Here is a 24,084-nt window from a genome sequence, read left to right on the forward strand (position 1 = left end):
GACGCCATTATGGTTATAGCAGGACTACTCCCAATCAACCTAATGGCAACAGAGTATGCTGAAATATACAAAAAAAAAAGCTACTTCAGAACGGGTGGCAATACGCAAGATAGCAAGAGAGTGTAGCCTGCGTTCATGGCAGGAGAAATGGAGCTTGTCCCGCAACGGACGCTGGACGTACCGTTTGATTCCCACAATTTCCAAATGGGTTAACCGTGAACATGGACAGTTAGATTACTATCTGACCCAAATACTGACGGGACATGGGTCCTTTAAATCCTACTTACATAGGTTTAAGCACGAAGTCAACCCGTACTGTTCTCATTGTGCACCAGCGGTAGAAGACGCAGCACATTTTTTCTTTGTCTGTCCCCGATTTGTGTTCGAAAGGGAGGATATAAGCACTAGGATGGGGAAGCGGCTGATAACCTAGTGGATATTATGTTAGAGTCAGAAGAACATTGGTCCGCTGTATGTAATATGACAAAAATAGTAATCTCCAAACTGCGTCGCGCTGAACAACAGCGCAGATCTTCATGAAGAGGCAATAGGCCGCTCCCCCTCCCGTGAAGTACTACTTAACGGTTGTCCCGCGGGAGGGAAACGGAGCTGGGGTGGGTTTTTAGTGGGTGAGCCAAAAGGCTTTCAATGCTTTGTGCCACCTCCATAAAAAAAACACTTAAGGCGACATTTATGAGGTGGTAGGCAGAACAGGGTGGCGAGGCAGGAAGTTGATAAAAACACGTAGTTGATACAAAGTGAATTTTATTAAAATTTATAAAAATTGTTTGTAGAAAATCAATATATTATGTTTTGGTTTAAATTTTCAAATTGTTTCCATCATTTTACGTTTTCAAATATTGTGGAATAGAAAACTTTTAACTCCACAATATTTTCAAATATTTGAAAATTTCAAAACTTTCGCCGCATTTCATTAAAATCAATTTATTTTACCCTTAAATGCACTCTCTTAAAAATTTGCATCAGTTTCCATCGCATCCCGATGCAGACCTCTTCCCCTAGCACAAACTTTCACCGGCTGGCCGCTTTAAGTGCTGCCATTTCTTTTCTTTATCACCCAATTTTTTTAAATTTTTGCATAATTTATGCGCCAGTCCCTGCCCTCGCGCCCCTGTCAGTTGCATGTGGGTCGCCATGTGGCGCAATTAAATGATGCCGAATTCAGTGAATTCATTAAGCGCTGCCACTGCCGCTGCTGCTACGTCACTTAAGCTAAAACGCCTTAAAATGTGCTAAGTTATTTAGAAAAAATAAAATACGGCACAGCCATTATGCGCGCTCGAGCGTTTGGCAGTTTGTGTATGTGCAACGGCTGGCGTGGCATAGCGAAAAAGGGAAATGGAGCAGTGAAATGATAAGACTAGCGAAAGAGGAGGCGCAAGCGAAGGCCAAGCAAGCGTGAGTAGAGAATATCACGGCACATAAAAAACTAAAGTAAACACGAAGCTGCATTAGTTTGTGGGAGTTATGCGCCTAAATGTAGACTATACATGTGAAGCACGTTTTAATCGTGCTCATCTTGCCTTGTCATTTCTGGCCTGCCTGTGCCAATGGTTAGTGCTTATTTGTTTGTGTTCTGTTTTTTTTTGCTCCTCTACTAGGTGAAATTCAAGCTTGGCTCTGTTTGCCTGCTACTATGGCCAGTTAGGTTTCGCCTTCCTTCTGCCGCTTCTCAGCCGCTCAGCCACCACATTAAGCAGCCGTTAATTTATTGCTCAGTTTGTTTCGCTTTTCCACTTGATTATTTCGTCGCTGCCTTTGTTGTTCATCTTCTTATCTGTTTTTCTACACTTCACTTACTTTTATTTCTTTATTTGGTTAGTTAAGGTTTCCACATCCTCATTTTTTGCCGACCATATCCCTCTATCTCTCCTTCCCTCGCGCTTTTTTTCCTGATTAACTGCCTGCTTAATCGCTTATTTCCCTCGTTGGTCGCTATCATCTGGCCGCTTTTCCAATTTGCTTCTCATGTAATCTACGCCAGGCAGCCGTATTTTTTATCCCTTACTCGACCCCATCGTTCCATTTAGTTTTTATTGTAGTTCCGCCTCATTGGGGCTCTATTTTCTCGACCACTTGCCTTTGCTGCCTCATTAACTCACCGCTCATTGCTGCCTTTTTCCTGACACTATTCTTGCAACTTGCCAATCTCTCCGCTTTCTGCTTCAGCCATATGTTGCTTCATTATTTCAATATTTATTTTGCTTCTTCGTGGGTTTTCTTTTTGCTCCACTCACTTTAAATAAACTGTATAGCTTCTGGGTATCTTCCGCACTCTGTTCTAAAATCAAACATTGCTGGTTCCACTAATTTTAGTAGAATTCTAAGGAAGTACGAACTAAGAGATGAGAAAAAATATAATGAAATCTAGGCTGGAAACTGAGTCGCGAGCAGTATAAATTCAATTATTTTTGGATAAACAGATTTTACTTGATTTTTCTTACGAACTTATTCTACATATAGAATCCCTGTTTAAAGAAAAAAGCAAACCGACTAAAACGCGTCATGCATAATTGCGTAGGTGCCAGATTATCGCCGTCTGAGTATAGCATATCAATTAATTGCATGGGACTGATCTTCGGAGTTCTAAGTGAAATGATACTGAGCACCAAACATCAACGCACTTACTAGAAGTCGAGTTGCACGGATGAGGTGGACAATCCGATTTCAAAAAGGCGGCTACTAAATACATAAATAAAATAAATAAATACGGTCTCGAAAAAAACTGCCCGTTTAGCTGCAAATAGTAATGAAAGTTTTACTCTTAAGGCCCCACATTTGCTAAGAAATGGGAAGGAAAGAGTACTCAAGATCGATCTGGCAACTGCGTTCAACATCCATCGCCAAATATTTATTGGGTGTCATGTGGGAAGTTCGACAGAGTTTCGGCAGTGAAAGGAGAGCTTTGCAAAATGATTACTTAGGGAAGTTGCGAAGCAGTCCAAAAATAATAATTAGCGTTGACAAAATGGAGGTAAAACTTCCCTCCCTCAGCCGAAAAGTATGGCCGTAATATTTAGCTTCATAAATTTTTTTAAACATTCTATTGAGTCATAAGACTTTTTTCAGGTCAAAAGGGGCAGTTACTAATAAGTCCGTATATCTTTCAATTGTGCCGCCAGTTGGGGAGAAAAGCAACTGGCTTGCGTTTTTAAGGCGATGCATTTTCCAATTAAAACACGCTGATTGTTTCAAACAGTTTTTAATTTATGTCAACAATCATCATGCATATATTTTGTAAATTATAGGGTGTGCAGTACTTTTTATACTTTTTTTACACTTTTTTTCATTCCTTCCATTTTTTGTTTGTTTTTTGGTTCAACTAAGCAAACAATTCATAACGGATTTACTTTTACATGCATGTAAATACAATATTTGCCGAAAAACTAGCGCAAGCAGTGTAAATAAACGATTTTTCGTTTAAAAACAGATTCAAATTGTTAAATATGCAATTCTTTATAGAATTTAATTTTTCATTACTGTCGCATTGACTGAGCATTTTTTATTATTTATTTTTCCGCATGAGTGTACAATAATGTCAACATAAGTGGCCAGAGAGGTTGGGTTCAGCAAATCAAATGTGAAATGAATAAAAAATAAATAAAAAACAACAAATACAATAAAAATCAATTCGAATAAAAACACTTAACAGCAGACACTCAGCGGCGTTGGTGCAGCATGAAACCAAATGCATGTGCTTGTGTGTGTGTGCGTTGTTCACTGTTTGTGCATTGATATGCATGTTGATGCAATCAGTTGCCTATCAACAGCAGCTCTGGTAGCAGGAGCTGTGACGACTTCAGCACTCCCCCAACCAATTCGCCATTGTACTGAAGCGCCAATGATATCCATCCGCTGGAGGAGTCCCAATGCGACCATGAGTTGGGACTTGAGTTTTTTTCCGATGGTCATTGAATTGCTGCTGTCACACACAGTAGTGACATCTGGTGGCATTTTCTATGACTATTAATTGTTGATTTGCGCTGTAGTTGGCAGTGCAAAGGAAAAAATATTGTAAATTAATGCAAAATATATTAAAATTAAATGATTTAAAATAAAAAGTGTGTAAAATGTAGTGTTTTTGGAGATTGGTATGAGAAGAGTACTAGTCAATATAGAGGTGCGAAGTAACGAAATGACAGGCAGAAATAAATTGAAATGAAAACATTTTTGTTCGTGTACGAGTAGTTAAAATATAATATAATCATATAAGTTCAGGAAATTTAAAATTAAAGAAATGAAGCGTAGAAAGATATTTATTTAATCCAGACAAATTTTTGAAATATATATTACAAAAACAAAGCATAATTTTAAGGGCAAACACAAATCGAACAAATTTATTTAAAAACAATTTTAAAATTAAATAAGGCATACTTTTAGGGACAAAACGCACCAGAATACCAAACAAAAATGTTAAAAAATATATAAAAAATATTCAAAAATTAAAAAAAGCTTAATTTTAGGGACAAAAGCAAACTAAAGTACCACAAAAGATATTTAAGAACTATTAAATTAATTTATCAAGTCCACCATCAGCTGGCGGATGAAAAACAAACTTTAAATATCTAAAATCAATGAATTGATGAATTGAATCAAAGTTACGCTAATGTACCAAAATAGATATTTCAGATATATAAAATTAAGCAAAGCGTCCCTTCCTGCTACTCCAAAATATTTATAGCTATTTAAGATATCTCAAATTTAATAAAGCACAATTTTAGGCGCGAAAACCGTAAATTTATCTAAGAAGTCTAAAATGAAATAGGGTATCTTAGTTGTACAAAGCGAGCTTATGAAACCTGCGAAAATATTGTAGTTATTTAAGAAATCCAGTATTACAGAGGGCATAATTTTGGCGCTTTCAATGAACTAGCGAAAGAAATCGTAAAGTAAATACAACCATAGACCTAAAACTCCCACTAGTGAGCCAAGACAGGGGTTTAAGAGGTGGAAAATTAAACAAGACATGATTTTAGGCGGAAAAAGTGAGACTTTTTTTTTGAAGTCATTACTAACGTTAAAAATATCGCTGACACAGTTTTAGGCGCAAACAGTGAAGTTGTGAATTTTTTATCATGATACTGACAGCTGTCCACAAGCGATCTTTCAACAAAAGTTTAATTTGAAATGTTTGTTCGTTTGTTTGGATTTTTCCCAAATGGAAGAAAGAAGAGAATGTTGAGGGCGGTGCTTGGCATTTTCAGCAAAAATAAAACCAGAAGGGATCATATACATTGTTTAACTTCTTTTTCTTTATTCGCTGGTTTTTTTTCTGAAATGTAAAAATAGAGAATAAAGCAAAGCAAAAGCAAAAACAAAAGACGTAATGCACCGGAGTAGCAAAATAAAAAATTCTCACAAAAAAAAAACTTCCAAATGCCTTTGTCTGACCTCAACTTGTCAATTTTGCTGATTTCCATAGTTCATTAAACGCAAATTGACAGCAACAAAAACAAACAAATGGCAATTTGTTTTGGAGCTTTGTTGGTACTTCAATGGATCTGTTTAAACTCAAAAAATTAATGCATTTACAAATATGGTAAATAAAATATATTTATAGACAACCAGAACCTTTAAAAAAGTGAAGTGCATAGAAAAATATTTGAGCATAATAACTATATAAAGCGTTGCATTTAATGCTGTGTGAGAATCATATACCTATGAACATAAAAAAACATAAAAAAATCAAATCGGAGATTTACATTTATTTATTGTACAGTTAATACAAATTAGTTTTGCGGATTTGGTTAAAAAGCCAGAAGAATTTTTTGAATTTTTTAATGACTTTTCGAAGCTTACTCGCACCAAACTCTTAAGTGTAAATGATGTAGAAAATGGGAAAAATTAAGCGAGCCAAAACAAAAGCTTTAAAAATATTTCAAAGGTTTTTGGGCGTTTGTCACCAGTGTTTCATTTCATGCACCGATACCCCGGAAATTCTATAAAAATTATATTTTCTACAAGAAATTCGCACAAAAGAAACTTTTCAGACATTTTTTTGGTAATCCTTTAAATTAATTTTCAAGGAAATGTTTGATAATTTTTTGAAAATTTTTTTGTTGTTAATATTTAAAGAATTTAAAAAACAATTCTAAATTTGAAAAATTATTATTATTTGATAACCTTTTTTTCTTACTTTTTAAACAATTTTCAAACGAAATTAGGATTTGAAAAATGGTAATGTTTGGATATTTGTTGTTTTAATTTATAGGTAATTTAAAGAAATTTGGATTTGAAAAATGGTAACTTTTGATAATTTTTTGTTAATTTTTAAGTTATTTTCAAACGAATTTTCGCATTTGAGAACTGGTAATTTTTTATTGTAATATTTTCCCCGATAATTTTTAATCAGTTTTCATACAAATTTTCAGATTTGAAAATACTTGTAGATTTTAAATTTTTAAGCAATTAAAAAAAATGTTGAATTTGAAAAATGGTAACTTTTAATGTTTTTCGTTAATTTTTAAGGAATTTTCCAAAACAAAAAAAAAATGTTTTATTTGAAACATTTTGATATTTTTTTTATCAATTTTCAAACAAGTTCTTTCATTTGCACAATGGCCATGTTATTTTGTTATTGCTTGAGCAATTTTCAACAAAAATTTTCGACTTGAAAAATTATACATTTTTTATATTGTTTGTTTTATTAATTTGTAAAGAATTCGTTAATTTGTAACAAGTTTGTATATTTCTTGATTTAAAAGTTTTTGTTTTGGTAATTTTTGAAGTAATTTTCGGACGATTTTACAGAACATTTTTTTCATTTTTTTTAAGTTTTCCAGTAATGTTCTGCCAGCGCTTCTTTTTCTTTTTTTATTAACTTTTTTAATAAGCTTCAGACATTCGACTTAATTTTTCGCACATCCTTAATATATTCTTTTAAACGCCTCTTATATTGAATTTGCTATTTTTTGCACAGTTAAACAAATTTTTGTTTTCGATGTTTTAATATGGCACCAAAAGAGCATACTTCGAAGCAATGATACATCTAAAATGCTATAAAAATAAGTTTTTGCACGAAAACCCCCACTAAAATGCTCGCTGCGTTGTATTTCCAAGACGTCGCATAGCTTACATACCTACAGTTTGAAGGTAACTGAAGTGTTTAAAAAATGAAGCGCCGGGTTTATCTGAGCACTCCTAAAGTTCCATTATTGTTCCAACTCCTATTTATTGTTATTTTTAGTTAGCGGCATTCAAATTACCACACACACCTATGTATGCTATCTGCCCTGTACACTTTCCATTTACATACTTACCTCCCCTCTTATCAACTACAAGACCATAACTAGTTTTCAATTAATTTTACTTGCTTCTCATTTTTATTTCGCTTTTTTCTCTACAATTTTATTCAATACAAATCGCTTTTTATTACTTTACAATTTTATTACAACATGCATATCCACACATACACACACACGCATGCCTGCACCAATCCACACACGCGTAGGAAATTCATATTTGTTGCATTTGCTTATGTTGTTCATTTCAATTCTGCTGGATGGCAATATAGTTATTATTACTTTTTCATTACTGTTGTTTTTAATGGTTTATTTTCACTTATTTGAGAGTTGTAATGAGTAAAAAATGTCAAAGGAAATTGCTTTGCAAATGCGTGAGAGCTGTGTATGTAAGCATATGTACGTGTTTGGGGGTGTTGAGGAGGAAAATCCAGCAGACGTGAGTGTATGCGGAGCAGGGATGCCAAATAAATCCAAATATATTTATAATGTTTTGAATAAACGCTCACGAAGAAAATCAAGCTCTTCAATCAGAATCCATGAAGCAGAGTTTGGTGGGTGCTGCGTTAAGGGGGGGAGGGGTAGGGTTAATTCCACTAAAAATATGCACTTATTTATGAATTTTTTTTGGAAAGATGATTCATGAAAATTTATTTATCTAATTAGAATACTGTAAACTCATATTTCAAAAATTTTCACAAGAAAATATACAAAATTGAGCCGTTGACAGCAGATCTACGCAGACGTCTCGAAAAAAAGGCAATTTGCCGTGGACAGTTTTTCTCAGCATTGGATCATCCGAAATCAAAAAATCAAAGAGTTTTCATTAGGTAATCAATTGTCCGGGGTAACCCTGTCGAGTTTTTATTAAAAAAAATTTTTTTCAATTTTTTTTTAACATTTGAAGTAGAAGTGCGATTTTTAGACGATAAATCGCATAATTTTGTTTATTGTAAAACAAATAAAAATTAAAAAAAAAAACCTCCCAGGGTTACCTCGGTAATTATGTAGAGAAAGTGTGTACACAATTTCAGGAAGATCGGTCGAGTAGATTCAGAGAAAAAGTGTCCACCGACTTGAAAAACGTCGTTTTCCAGAAAATCGATTTAAAGTTCGACCATAGCAGGTAGCCGAGTCGGAGCGGCCAACGGTTATAATGCTCTAACTTTGTGAGTTTTGCACCGATTGACTTAAAATTTGGACACAACATTCTTGAGATTATGTACATTCATTTTCTCAAATAAACCAAAATCGATTTTTTTTACCTTAAAAACCCTAGCCCTAAAATAAAGTTAAACGAAATCAACCAATTAAAAAAACTAGAGCAAGTGAAATGAATTTAAAAAAGTATGTATTACGACTAATCGACAAATGCTGTAATGTTGTGGCTATGACGTTATGGCTGCGGTACCACTAATTTGCAGCTTAGCACAAGTTTGCCACTATTTTGTAGTTAAAAAAAAAAATTATCAACGAATTCAGGAAACAATTCAGGATAGACTACGATAGAAATTTCCTGCAACGCGGCAATCCATTAAGCAGCCATACAAATGCATGTGGTAGTATAAGAAAGAGAAAAATACACAAATCCAATCACAAACACATAGCGTTATTGCTAGTGGAAGTTATGGCTACGCTGCATTGGTGTTTTTGTACTAATTAATCATAAAATTTTCTCCATTGATATTTATGAAATTTTCAATACTTTTATGACTATATTTTTCATATTTTTATAGTATATTTTATAATTTATTTTTTTATGAACGTGTTTTTACACACTTCGGAAGTCTCCACATTAATGAAAGCTCCCTTCAATACGCTCCATCTACTTCACTCGCTGTGAAAATGCTTGGAAAAGGAAATTGAATTTCTTGCAGCACACTCATCCGTTCACCTTGAGCTGCATATATGCATGAGTGTGTATCTACATACACACACACATATGCAATTTATCAATAGTGCGCTTGTATATGGTTAACAAGAAATTTGTATTATAGTGCGCGCACTTTAAAAGTAGGTATGCTTTTGAAGCGGAAGTCATAAATATAAGGGCGTGCAGCGCCTTTGCTGGTTTGAGCATTGCCTTTGTCGACATGCCACTCCTTGTAATCAATTTTAAAATACACGAAATATCTATTTTTACTTTCTTGCCGTAAAACTCTCTTCGTTGCTCACTTGTAATTGGAATTTCGCGCTGCGCTACATTTCGTTTAACTCCCGCCCTCTGTATATTATTCCCATTCTCAAAATCCTCTCAGCACCATCTATTGACGAGTATAAGACAACGTAGTTGTGTAGTAAATATTTGCCGTTCGCTTGGATGGTCGCTTGCCTGCCGATATCTGTTGACAGTTTTACGATTTTACGACACCATTTTGGCACACCGGAAGTTGTGTGTTTTAAGCCAAAAGCGGCTTCCTGTCTCAGCTATTTTCGTTTACCTGTTAACTTTACTTTTGTGGGTTTGCTCACTTTTCTTGTTGCGCCATTTGTCGATGTGACCCTGCTTTTTAGGTGGAGCTGAAATATGGGTCACTTGGTCGCAAATATCGTTCTTTGCTTTATTTATAGTCAGCATACGAGTGTGTATGTATAGGTTACGGTGTGTGGCAGTTATAAAATACTTTGATAGATTTTGTTTGATTCAGCGGGAGTGGCACTTCACAGTACTACATTTTCCATGATTTGTTCTATCTTCCTCTGTAGCAAAACTTAGAAGTAGAGAAGAATAAATATTAAAAATAATATAAAAATAAAAATAGAGGAACAAAGCAGACTACCGCGTCTCCATACCATAGTTTTTAACATCCCCAAGTTTAATATCGCCAGCGCAGCAGTTCCAGACAGCGTAATTCTCGATATCTTAGCAAACATTTCGAAATGAGCAGCAAGTGTCAGTAGAAGTAATTTTTCCGAATATCTGACACTATGCACTTGAGGATTGGCTACATTTACATGCTTAAATTTTTTGCTCAGGTTAAATCGCGAGTCAGCAAAAATCACTTTACCGACTTTCAACATTCTACAAGTCGCATAGAAATGAGCTCCAAGTGGGTGAGGGAAATATTTTTCTTCAGTACCTCACATTTTGCCTTTGAATAATGGCGGTGATTTCATACTAACATTTCTGGCGTTTCAATGCTTAAATTTTTAGCACCAACTAACAGGCCAATTCAGCAAAAATCGCTTCACTGTCGACTTATTGAGGTGCTACTAAACGCGTAGAAATGAGCTGCAATTGGCGAAGGAAATCTTTTTTCTTTACATTTTTAACCAGAGTTTCACTACTGTCTCTAAAGCCTCAATATATGTAATAGAATTCACTCGGGTAAAGAAATGTGATTAACCTTTTGGTCAGACGAAAATTCATGATCTGAGGCCCTTCAGGGTATTTAATTTTGTTTAGAAAGCTCATTTGCTATTTTTGTGTGTGCTCCGACATAAACTGTCTTCTGCGCCTAACGTAGGATTCATACCGGAGATATCCATGGACAGCTCGACGGATAAGATCCTCAGACACATTAAGCTCCCTCACAAGAGCCCTTATTGATTTTAACACTAAACCTACCGATATTTTATGTATTCCTATTCCTTCCAAAGTGGGTCAAATGACCCGTCTTAATAATATTTTTATTATATACATTTTAAGATCACATATATTTCTCGGTAAAACAATTAGCAAGAGAAGAGTAAATCTTGAAAAATATATTCGATGTATTTTTAAATAAAAGTCGTGAAGGCAAACGACGATTTAATAATGTTATTTCTAAGAACTTCTGACAAAAAGTTTAAAATGGGTCATTTGACCCGTCCATGGTAGGTTTAGTGTTAAAGTCAATGATCGCTTGCAGATTTTACTCATTAGATTGGACAGCCTCAGAAGCTTCCTCGAGTCTTTTGTGTTTTGCAATAGATTTTGCAGCCATTCTGTAGATTCCTCCTGATGCTTTTAATTAACTCGAACCTGATGAACGAATGAACGGGCGTTCTTGAGAAAATTAAAGATTTCTAAATTGGTGTGATTTGCCCACCTCCAAACAAAATATACTTAAGATGACTTAATCGGTAATGAATTTATTAAAAAATGGTTTCTGCTGAAATGCCTGTATTAAACTTGGTTAAAAAAAAATGTTTTCTTCTGCCAGAAAATAGAAAAAAACAAAAGATTAAAAGAAAAGTGCATACTTTTACAACCGAACAGCTAATGGGGCTTAAGATAACAAGTGGGGTTAAGCTCAAAATTTATATATCACCCAACGGGCTACATAAATTTTACGCACTCTTTTGTTCAGAAAATTTTGTCTGAGCTAATGCGCACTTTTTATGCATCTCAATGACAGCGGCACACATGAAAGTATATATATATTTTTTAACTTAACTGCGATTGCCTGATATAAGGCTACATTTCCTTGAAAATTCGATCTGACTGGCTGGTTGGACAACGAAAAATCTCTTTCCTCCTTTTTGGTTATTCTACTGAATTTTGACATGGCTGAAAATGGCTTTTTAATGGGGCCATGACAAGGAAATTCTTGTTTCTAGGCTTGACACGATTTCTGTTTGTGGTAACGGAAATCCAAGCTGCCTGTCGCTGCAAATATAATATAATATTGTATATTATATATAAACGGCAATGAAAACGCAAAAAAAAAAACATAAAACCTCCATATGACTGTTTAAGCAACTTTAAAAGAGGATGCGCTGAAAATGTTTCAAAAGCCAACTGATCAGCAGCAGCGGTACATGTGTGCGCGTGTATGTACAAGTATTGGTGCATGAATGCCACGAGGCCTAGAATCGTGTAGCAAATGTAAGACATCATTATACAGAGCGCCTTGGTGGCATATCCGGTGACACAGGCAAAAGCAAATAAAAACATTCGCTCGCATGCTCATATGTGCGTATGTGCATATGTGCATTAAGCAGGCATGTACGTATGCCTGTGTTTACACACACTCATGCATGTATAAGGCCAAGTCAATAGTTAGACTGCTGAAGCGCAACATTTGCACTCAGCATCGCCGTTGGGCAACATCATTATCCAGCAATTTTCAGACATCTCTCTTTGTGTGTGCGGTGTGTTTCGTTCGGGGGCAAGTTGGGGTAGAAAGGCGGGGGGCGAAGGATACCTGCATAGGTATATGTTTACATGTGCAAGTGGTAGAAAAAGGCAGCAGTTGCCGTTTTTTCAGAATTACTTTTTATAAAGGAACGTCTCTTTTTTTCTTTTATCTAAAGCAGGAACTAATAAAGTAATCTATATTAATAAAACTCTTGAGCTCCACTCTTTCGAAGAAATTTAGAATATGACACACAGCAGAATTTTAATTAAATAGGTTTTTGAAAGTGTGCAAAGAGTTGAATGTGAGAGGCGCCTAGTGATAATCAATGTTTTTAATAAATGAATTGTGCAAAATTGATTTTAACAAATACTCAAAATTAAATAAAAGAAAAGTAACTTTTTAAGTTGCGCTCCCCTACTTTCTTTTGTGTTTTAAAGTCAGCAATAAAAACGTTGCGAATAATTGCTTTACTGATTTACCTTTACATCATCAGCAATAAATTGCGATTTTTATTTCTTTGTTTGCCACTCTCGAGCTTTATCGCATGCTCCGCCTTGTTTTCAGCTTGCTGCCTCACATCCTGCCTTTCGAATTTCCTCAAATTATTTCTTATGTCCAATGGCACTTCCTTCCTTGTAGCGGCCTACATTCACCCACTCATTCATTCATTCATTCATTCATTCAGCCATTCATTGCATCCTCATTGACTGACTTGCCATTTTCTTCCTTCAATATTTCCTTCCTGCCTTGCATTTTGCTGTAATAAAGGTCAATTTGGCGTTTGATAAAATATTTATGTGGAAAAAGCAGAAAAATAAAATAGCAAAATTAAATAAAAAATAAACAGCAGCAAATGAAAACAAAAGTTGAAAAATATATATTTGTATAAGTATGTAGAAGCAAAAGGAGAATAAACGAAATCGCTGTAATACTTGAGCACGTCCTACGCCACCCGTCAAAGCGCTTGACATTGAAATGTACGCACACAACATACATGCACACATGTATGCTTATTTATATACATACATGTAAATATAGTAAATATATCTGTGTATGTACATATGTGCATTTATATAATATTTACAGTGTCTGCTCAACGACTTAGGAAAGGTAAAAGTTTCTTATAAAATTCACCACTTTGAGCAGACCTTTGGCTTTGAAGAGAAAACAAAGCCGCAGGGTACGATTGCTTAAAAATAATTTACAGTCCCTTTTATATAAAAATTGTGAAGAACTTACACAATTTATTTTTTAATGGCCGCTTTTGATGACGAATGCCGCCGTGAGAGTGTTTGCGAATATCATGGAGAGCGGTCTCGGGGTAAAGGAACAGAATTGTCATTGTTTCAGTGGCTTTACCTTTAGTGAAAATTACCTTTAGTGACTACTTTGAGCCGTGAAAGAACTGGAGTTGTGAGAGACCTGTATCAGTAGATTTCATTGAGCGAACAGGCGCTCATTCCCATGTACCAAATGTCGGAGCTGAAAAATAGTCTGGTACCGCATTAAAATTGTTCGCAACAGCCTCCACGCTAAGTATATATTACATATTCTTGCCGCTTCAATGTGCTTTATTCGAAGAGGCTGTCGTGGCATGCGCAGGTGCAGGTCTTAAGTCCTATGCAAATTATATTATTATCTTGGAAATTAAGAATATAAAAAATAAATAAAGGATGTATAAAAACTACGAAATAATGCTAAAAATTTTAAGCAAGAAAATATTAAAGAAAAATTAACAAAATATTTCGAAAAAGTTGCGGAAATTTGTTAAAAATTATAACTCTCTTCGTTGTCTAACAAATTTTTTAAGAATCAAAAACACTAAGATGTGAAAAAATTTTCAAGGGATATTTTCAATGCTATTCTTTTAGAAACAAAAAAAATTTCAAAAAAAACCAAAATTTCAAAAAAAAAAAAAATAAACACAAAACAAAATGTTCAAAAAATTTTCTAAAAAAAAAAACAAAAAGCTGCTACAAAATGTTCAAGAAATTGCTATAGTTAATTCCTTTACAAAGAAAACGTACTGAAAGGTTATAGCCTTTGGTAAAAATATTCCCCGAAAATTACTGAAAATTGTAAGAAAATAACGACAAAATATCAAAAATAAAATAATCAAACGAAATGTGGAAAAATTTGTAAAATTCAAGAATTACTACAAGTTATCAAAAAATTAGAAAATGAGGGTAATGTTTTTTAATGGGTGCGAGTCCCACATATCACTGGAGTGGCGGCACCTTTGAGATGCATAAGACACTTTTTTAACTCCTCAATGAAAAAACAGATATTCGACTTACTTCGCCCCGATACTTCTGCTTTTATTCAAAGCCGAGTATAATAGTCGAGTTTGTAGTATTCTCGAATCTTTCGCATTAGTTGTACAGATACTGTAGATTTGCACATGTATGCATGTGTGGTGCATATATGTGTATTTAAGGTATGTAAATTTTTGTGTATGTATGCATTTTAAAGTAAATAAGCTGCTTGCTGCTCTCGGTGTGTGGGTGCATTTAAAAATAATTTCTTCATTTTGGTGACCACGTACGTCACAAAGCTTAAGGGACCCAAAAATACACACACACTCACATATGCAAGCGCTGCCATTTGATCCATAGTAAGTAGGAACTATGCACCTGACGTTCAACTGCCATCGACACGCCGTTTGAGTAGCGCGAGAATAACTTTTTAATTGCTTTGCTTGCCAGCGGCCAGTAGCCATTCGCGCTTACACACACACATATACGAACACTTGCGTAGCGTGGAATTTTCTCGTGCTTAAAAAGTACAACCCCGTACACACACACACTCATCATAACACTGAACTTCGCTAAGCAAACACCCGTCCAAGTACATCGAGCGCACTGACATTGAACTCCGTCATATTTACACCTACTTATTTACTTTTGTTTACAAGTTACGTTTTCCGCTCTCTTTATTTGCATTAAAATAAAATATTTGCATGAATAATTTTTGCGTGTTTTTAGTTTTGATGTTGCGCCTTGAAATTATTTACAATGCATTAAATTTTATTTTATATATTTGTTTAATGCAAGTTTATATAAAAGTGAAGCTTTTGCTTTGAAAAAGTTTGTGGCATGTTGAGAAAAGTGGGAGATTGTGTCCTGCAAAGTTTATGCGCTACAAAATGCTAATGCAATGCCTTAAAGTAGACCGATTTTTATGAAGTAAGGTACTATTTTTTCTAAATGATTTTTAATTATAAATTTGTATGCCCGAGTACCGCAATGCACAGGGTTTTATAACTTTGCTCATAGAACTGTTCTTTGGAAAAGCCTAATGAAATCGAGCTTTCTATACGAGTAGGCTTACGAGGTGCGGCTGATAACACTATGGAACACTTTTAGGGTTGTTGCTTAGTGCCAATTGGAAGCGGTAGTATCCAACCATGCATGATTCATCTCCTCTTTCTCACCTTTTTGCAGTGGGTGCAGTTTAAAATTTTTTTGGTCAAAAATGCCGTTTACTTGAAATATTATGCATAAATCGCGTTAAAATGTTACTACTATTTTCAGCAACTTTGGGCAATTTTTTGCAGAATATTTTAACCTCGTGGGTCTTTTTGACATTATTTCTGAGAAGCTTACATGAAAGTTGACTAAAAATGGCAGTTACCGGGTTGAAATGTTTCATAGACATTTTGAGCGGCACATTTTATTAGGGGTCCCCGCAAAGCAGAAAGTTCTACGGCACAATGTAAGTGCCGAAACAGCTTTAAAAATAAACATAAATTTAATTATCAGCAAAGTAGACGTAGAATGAAAAGTATGTACATAAAGGCTTTGCAGGTTCATATACAAAGAGAACTAATTTATTCGGCTATTTCAACAACGAACATCGAACATAAATAACTACCATCTCAGCTTTGAGCGTAAAATTCTATGAATGATATTTTTAACAAAAGGGGAAACTGATGGATCTTAGAGAATAAGATACAATGATGAGATCGAACAGCTGATATTAGATCAATACATTGTGCGTGGCGCTAAAGCTCAGCGGCTGAGATGGTTTGGATACCTATTCAGGAAGGGCGACAGCAGGATTACGAAAATGACTTTCAGCTCTCTTATTATAAGAAGTAGAAAGCGGAGCAGACCCCAAGAAGATGGGCCGACGAAGTTAATAAAGATGTACGCTTTAAAAATGATAGGAGGAGCAACGAGTCGTATGAAGCGCGATTGTGAAAAAAGCACTGGCTCAACTCGAGCTGTAATTACTATGATGATGATGATGATTTCACTTCATGATGATTTGCGATTCACGATGAAGACGATTCCCACCCAGAGCGCTCAATGAAAGCAGTGACCCAAAAAAATGTTCAAAAATGCGAAAAATTTGTACTGGCTAGCCGAAAAATGAAACTGAGCCGAGCAGGAATTCCAGATCAGCAAAGAATGATACACACATTTTCTGCGGTAAAAGGCAGGCTGTGATAAGTGTACTTCACTTTGGGGAAGAAACTATTTTTTTAACTAATTTTTTTTTTTTCATTTTCTATTATTCATTAATGGGACAGATACCTGTAAAATGTCGAACAAAACATCTTTTTTTTTCAAAAAATGTTAATATAATCCTTTAAGAATATGCCAAAAAATTTTTAGAACGTAAATTTAAGTATTTCTTATATTATAGATCGTCAACCGTAACGACTCTATTATTTGCGTTCGAGTGCTGGGAGAGGGATAATTACGTTGCCGACTTTAGACGCGTTTTTAAATGATTAAAATAAAAAAAATTATATTATTTTAATGTATAAATGAACTGGATGCCTATTTCGAAAAAAATATATTGACTTCTTCATTTTAAATAATTTTAATGAAAATCAAAAATGATCAGAATTTTTCTCCAACAAAATTACGTGGGATTTTGAACAACTAAATGTATTTTTAAACTTTAGTTAAGTAAAAAGAACCGTTAAAGACCAGTAAAAATAGGCTATAAAGCATTGGTCGGGTATATAAGGGCAATAATTCGTTTCGATCGATTGAGAAAAATTCTTTTAAAGGATTACAATTGAATTGAATAGACGCTTGTAAAATGCAATTGCGCCAGCCTTTTGCTACGAGAATGAAATAAACCTTTTTGGTTAGCTTTTTAATAAGCTAAAAAAACAGAAGAAAAGAAAAAAACAATCAGATATTTTGATTCAATTGCATGGAAGTACATTGAAGAGTGAATCTGCATGCCTTTTGTAATGCATTGATAAACTAAATTCCCCCACTTGAAACGCGATTAATAGCATTAATTTTTCCTTTCAGTTCACTTCACTTGAAATTCCATATTCGTACTCCTTTAGCACACAATTAATTAATCATTTATGCAACTGACTTGCAGTGCCTCAATAAATCAAGATTATGCTTCCGAGATTATTTTTATACACTCATTCAATTATCGCTGAATCGTTCCATATTTACATTGCCATAATAACATAAGCACACCTACAGATATAACTACACACATATACATATATGCATTTATGTATGCGCAGCAGTGTTCGAACAACAGTGAGTATGTGTTCGCGTGTGTATGTGTGTATTTGTAGCGAGTGCTGCGTCTATTAACCATATACGAGCTCTATGAGCTGAAGGTCGCAGTTGTGCTAAATTTATGCACAGCAGGTCTACAAATTAATAACAATAACAACAATCACAATGAATAAGGAAAATCTAAATATTTATGTGTAGTTGTCGCTAATCTGTGCTTATGATTTAGACATATTTATAACCCATTAACCGCACATTGCGGGAGAAAACTAATTTCGTATTTGTGAAGGTTTTAGTAAGTGATTTTGAATATGCGAAATAGGTTTGGAAATCGATTTATGAAAGAATGTCTGCATGTATAAGTAACTTCTTCTATCAGATGAGCTCTGAAAGGCTGACAGTTTACGCCTATCCAAATAATGGCTAAAACTATTTGGCCAATGCAGTTGGGATAATGCAAACTTAGTATAAAATCTTCCTATTTGATTCCAATGAGCAAGGGTTCTATACAACAACAACAATATATCCAACAATTTCTTACGAATAAACCCAAACCCAATTGAAAATGCAATATGGTCCACATGCTCCCCAAAAATTAGTTTCGATTCGAAAATCACACCCAAGTCCTTTATTTTAGTACTTTTTTTCAATTTCTTGCCATTCAGATTGTAATTGAAAGTATTTTAGTCCTCCTAGAATATGACCCACCACAAAATTTTGGAGCATTTAGATGTAAGTTATTCACTGTGCTTTACACTGCATGCGTCTGTTATGCCGACTACTCTGCAGAAAAATAATCCTTTATAAGCGAGTCTAAGGATCGTTGGTTGATCCGATGGCTGGCGGACCTTATATCGGGACATAATATCTCCTGGATCACACATTGTCCCTGTTTCTATGAAAGATATTATCTTACCTTACACATATCTTACTTATGAATACAAGAAGTTTGTTGTGACATTAAATTTGCAACATTTGTAAAAATAAAACCATGATGTTTTTGTATTTCTTCGTAAGTAAGGGTTAAATGTGAAGGCAATTTGTATGCAAGCGTGGCTCGATTGGATTATGACGAGAATGAGGATGGACATTGAAGCTTACAGATAAATATAAAAAATCCATTTACGCAAGTGGGTGTGTGTACATTTGTACATACATATATATGTATACACATTAGGGTGCCTCAGGAAAAATACTTGCTGGTTTTCTACAGGATTTAAAAAATTTACTATATTTAAGGCTTCCGCCAAAATATAATGAAAAATATTTAGATTTACGGAAGCTGGATCGATTTAAAGATACCTGATCAATCGAGTTTTGTATAAATTAAATTAGTTTTTAAAAATATTTCTTTCAAAACGTCACCTCAGTTGTTGATTAAAGGTCTGCATATAATTCTTTAAAATATTAGGCACGGAATTCAAATTATGAGACTTTGGAAATACCTTCAAATTGGTCCAATTCACGAAAGTCTAATATTCTTCTATTTAAGCGGAAGTGTTAATATATAATAAATTTTGTAATTTCGATGGGTACCGCCTTGTTTGTTTTTGTTTGTTTGTATGGGTGGTGATGCACCCTAATATCCATACATACATACATATGTGTGTATGCACTTCAAAAAGGCTTTCATGTACACAATGAATTTTCATTCATAGAAATGATCAGCATGCGACCGACAGACCATCAGAACATCAATGGTCAGAAAAATAAAAGTACTATACCTACAACAATTTTATTAAACTTACACCTACGTTACATGTCCGTACGCTCATATATGCACATAAAATAGAAAAAGTAGCAAAAACAAAATAAAATGATTCAGAAAAATAACAACAAATATCAACGAAAACTGATTGCAAAATTTTCTAGAAAAAAATCGAAAATAGATACACGAAAAATAGTGTAAAAAAATTGAAATTCCATATTTACAAATGAAATTGCGCCGTCAGTTAATCGGAACGATAACCTCTGACCCGCGCTGTGTGTGTGCGGGCGTTTGTGTGTAGAATGAGCGCTCGATTCGATTGCCAAGCAAAAGTGGAATAATAAATATATACAAATCAATATAAATGCAAAACAGAGAGACGACAAAATCAAAATTGGAAATGAAACTCAATGCATGTACAAAACAGAAAAACAACAACAACTTTGTAAATGTAATTAAGTCCAGCACTTTTGAGTGAACACCACTGATCAGCGCCAAATGGTGCTTGGAAAGGAAATTAAAGCCAAAGTGAACAAACTCAATTTAAAGCTGAGAGAAAATACACAATTCGAAATGAGTTGAGTGTCTCAAGTCAGACATTCTAGATAACCGCTCAGTGGCACGGAGAATACTAAAAGAGATCTCTATGTGCGCTGGCTGCTTGTCATCACTTCACTCAGTTTCAAACGACCCTCAAGGCTCAAATCACTCCCGCACTTGGTGGCTCAGCTCAGTTCTTAATTGAGTTTCGTCATGTTTTGTTCGCGGCAAAGCGCGTTTCTACAAATTGGTCTGCTATGTACCGGCGCTCTAGTGTTGTTGCTTTTACATGGCACCATCACTGAGGCCTATTCCGGTCTAATAGCACCTGATCCAGGTGTGTGCAAAGTGCAAAGCAAAATATTTGTGAAAATGTCAAAAAATATAGAAAAACAAAAATAAAAAAATGAAAAAAACAGTTGACATAAAAAATATTTTGTATTGCTAAATTTCATGCAAAACCTTTCATTGCCCTTTTTTGTGTTAGATAATCCTGGCAAATGTGTCTATCGCGGCGATGAACTGAAATTGGGAGTAAATGTGGGCATTGCTCCCTGCCAGCGTCTCACTTGCCATGAGAATGGTTCCATACACATTGAGGGGTAAGCGAGCGTGAACGAAATTGAAATTATTTTTATGAAAAGTGCGTAGTTTATTCATACATTCATGTGAAAGCGCTGAATTTGTGTACGCAAATAACAGAATATGGTATTAAGAAGGGAATTATGAAATACGTAAATAAAAAACTTAAATTTTTTGTGAAAGCAGATATTGCGTGTACTAATTTTTTTTGAAGTCATTTCAAATCAGATTACTTCCAAATTCTTATCGATTTCGTTTGCCAAAAGCCTTTAGGTATATTATATGCAGGTACTAAAAAGGAACAATGTGGTGGCTAAGGCGGATAGTGTAATTTTCTGTGCTATGATGTTCCATTTTTTGAACTGAGTATAGAATTTTAAGAAAATATCCAATATTTTTAAGTAATTATAGTTGTATAAAAATCTGAGGGCATATAGCTGTATGGATATGTCAAGGACACAGACGACCTGGACGTCCACGAAATACCTGGAGGCATTCTAACCTTCGTGATTTAGAAGCAGTTAACCGATTATGGGATGTCGCAAAGAGAGCAGTAATTAATAGAATGAGATATACATGTTTTTTTGGAGCCCTATGTTCCCAAGTGGAATGAAATAAAAAATATATTTACTTATATATATATTTTGACCAAATTTTTAAATTAAATTCAAAATGGTTTTAGTAACTTAGGAATTTGAATAGCGGTTACTATTACATACATAGTGTGTTTGATATGTGGAAAATAACTATATTTTTTTTATATTTAAAGAAACGACTCAATCATTAAGTTTAATAATAAAAAAATTGAAAGTTTTTTAATGCTTAGAAATAAAAATTTATATTTTTTCACGGTTCAGGCTTAATTTTTATCAAAAATTTAAAATATATATATACATATAAACTTATTTTTTTTATTATTTATGAGGTTTTTGCAACTATGTATCAATAAATTAAAAAAATAATTGAAGTTAAATTAAATTTATCAATACCAGAAAAAGGTATTTTCCTCACCTGTTGAGATACATTTTTTTGTATTTGTTTTTATTAATTAACTTGTTTTTTTCCAAACATTGATTTAAATTTTCTTCATTTCCAAATTGTATGATTAATATTGCGCCCCCTTGCACTTATAAAAATCGAATATTATTTATTTCCTACTCAACGACTGCCAAGGGAGTATTTTTCAATTAATTTATAGAAATTTCATAAATTTTTCAAAAAGCTTTTTTTCAAAGTAAATTTAAGCTCAACAAGCTCGCCACTCATCCAGCATCCGTGTGATGGCAGGAGAGCATTAGAATATGTATGTAGCTGTGTATATGTTCTGTATGAAGTGTAAGTTACCAGTACCTTGGAAGAGAAGTGCCTTTACCACTTAATTAAATTAATTAATTGAATCAATTAAATAAAGAGGAAGCAGACAACTCAATTATTTATTGCTTTTATTCCAGTAACTTTCAATTATGCTTTGTCACATTTCTACGTACATACATACATATATTTGCTATTACATACTTTTACTTGGTTTTCGAATGGTGTATCATAGAATATTATATTTCACTGCTCTCTTATTCTCTTTTGTTCGTTACAGTTGTGGGAAATTGCGCATCGAGAGCTGCAATAATGGGGAGCGCATCCATGCGGACAAACCATTCCCGGAATGTTGCAAGTTGCGTTACAAATGCAAGAAACCTGATGGCACGCCTTACTACATTGAGCGCGATGCATTCGCTAGCGAGCAGCAGAACAAGCTGAGACGTTGAGTGGGCGGAAAGAAATGGAGATAGATCGCAAAAGTGAATGAAGTGGTGTAGAGAGTGGAGCGGGCAGGAGACGATGGAAAAAATATGAGATAAAAGCGATCAACTTCAACTGAGTGGTGAAGAGTAGCCGTGCTCGGAATTGGAAGCAAACATTGAGATTACTTTGAGTTGGAAACAGAGATAAGGGGAGAGAGAAAGAGAGAGGGAGAGTGCAGGAGAACGGAAAAGCGAGTGGGCGAAGGGAAGGTGGTTGTGTGAAACGTGAGCAACAGCGCCGCTGATAAGGCTTAAGGCACATATTTGTGTTGTTTTTCTTAGTTTATGATGTAGTTGTATGTCTAGATATTTACATAACCTTAGTTCATTGATTTTGTTTTGATTTATGTATTTTTTTTATTTTTGTTTACATTAGAAATATATGAAAACATATTTATTATCAACAACAAAAATAGAATATGACCGTGGGTGGGACAGTGGCTACGCGCGAGCTCGCAGATTGGCTGGAACGTATGAGCTTGTACCATTTTTCCTTCCATAAAGAAGTTTGCTTGCCCTTCTCAGAACATACATATATTGCATACATACGCCTACAGTAGTTTTTTTATGCAAGTCGAAACTACTCTGTAATAATAGAACATAGTATATTTAGCGCAACAGCGTTCTAGAGGTCAGATGATGCACAATTAAAATGAAATTACTTTACCTAAACGCTCTTCAAAGCTTTTTTATGATTAGCTAACTTTATTAATGATACTCTATGTATTTATTTATTTAAAAGATTTAAAAATCGAAGATTACCTGCCATCAACCTTTTTCAAAAATATTTTGGGAGGTCATTTGTAAGACTCTAAGGAGTGTAAAAATGTACAACAAAAACAAAATAAACGGTTCTATTCCAAAGCGTAGTGTACCCCAAAATGCTATCTGCAGGAAATATTTAGTTCAGAAAAATACAGTAAATTTTCCTTAGAAATACTTTTGGCAAACAATTTAACCGATTAATGCTCTCACAAGTGGAACGTTTCAATCGTGTTTTTTATTTCGAAAAATTATAAAAAAATAGATTTTGACAGGTCGCTAGTGGTTTAAGGTGCTCTAAAGAATTAGGTCTTTGTTATTTCCACATCTAATTCGGCCGCCGGAGCCGAATGGGTTGGTGCGTGACTACCATTTGAATGTGCAAGGTTCGAATCTCGGTGGATGGGAGACAAAAATTATAGAAAACGTTTTTTCTAATAGCGGTCGTCCCTCAGCAGACAATGGCAATCTTTCGAGTGTATTTCTGCTATGAAAAAAGAATCAGCCGTTCGGAGTCGGCTTAAAACTCAACTTGGGGTACAACATCGAAACGCACGCCACAAATAGGATGAGGAGCTCGGCCAAACACCTAATATAAAAGTACGCGCCAATTATATATTTTAATTCGGTCACGAGCCACGATTTGTCCACTGTGTAATTCGTCTCGTAAAACGTCAGACTGAATACTCCTCAGTACAAGATAATAATTATACTCGTTCCAGTGGTTGACTTCATTGCAGAGTATTTTTTTAGAATCACGTTAGACAGCCTGACTGAAGGTGCTGCAGGATCGCCAAAGGGATTCCCAAAGGAATTTTATTATGACTTTTGCTTCTTGGATGTTGTTTTTTTGTAGCGGAGCGATTG

At 34.6% G+C, this 24,084-nt stretch overlaps 2 protein-coding genes across 2 annotated transcripts in view; one reads left to right on the forward strand and one right to left on the reverse strand.

Annotated features, from left to right (window-relative positions):
• The window catches only part of LOC128857743 (amyloid-beta-like protein), a 66,719-nt gene that overhangs the window by 36,022 nt on the left and 6,613 nt on the right, over positions 1–24,084 (reverse strand). The gene's annotated exons all lie outside the window — the stretch shown is intronic.
• On the forward strand, positions 20,245–22,870 carry LOC128859269 (uncharacterized). The gene is made up of 3 exons (XM_054096133.1): positions 20,245–20,411; positions 20,562–20,676; positions 22,248–22,870. Exons 1-3 carry the CDS (start codon positions 20,288–20,290, stop codon positions 22,417–22,419), a joined length of 411 nt encoding a protein of 136 aa, XP_053952108.1. The 5' UTR covers positions 20,245–20,287; the 3' UTR covers positions 22,420–22,870.

Source organism: Anastrepha ludens, chromosome 3 (assembly GCF_028408465.1).
Source record: "Anastrepha ludens isolate Willacy chromosome 3, idAnaLude1.1, whole genome shotgun sequence".
NCBI lineage: Eukaryota > Metazoa > Arthropoda > Insecta > Diptera > Tephritidae > Anastrepha > Anastrepha ludens.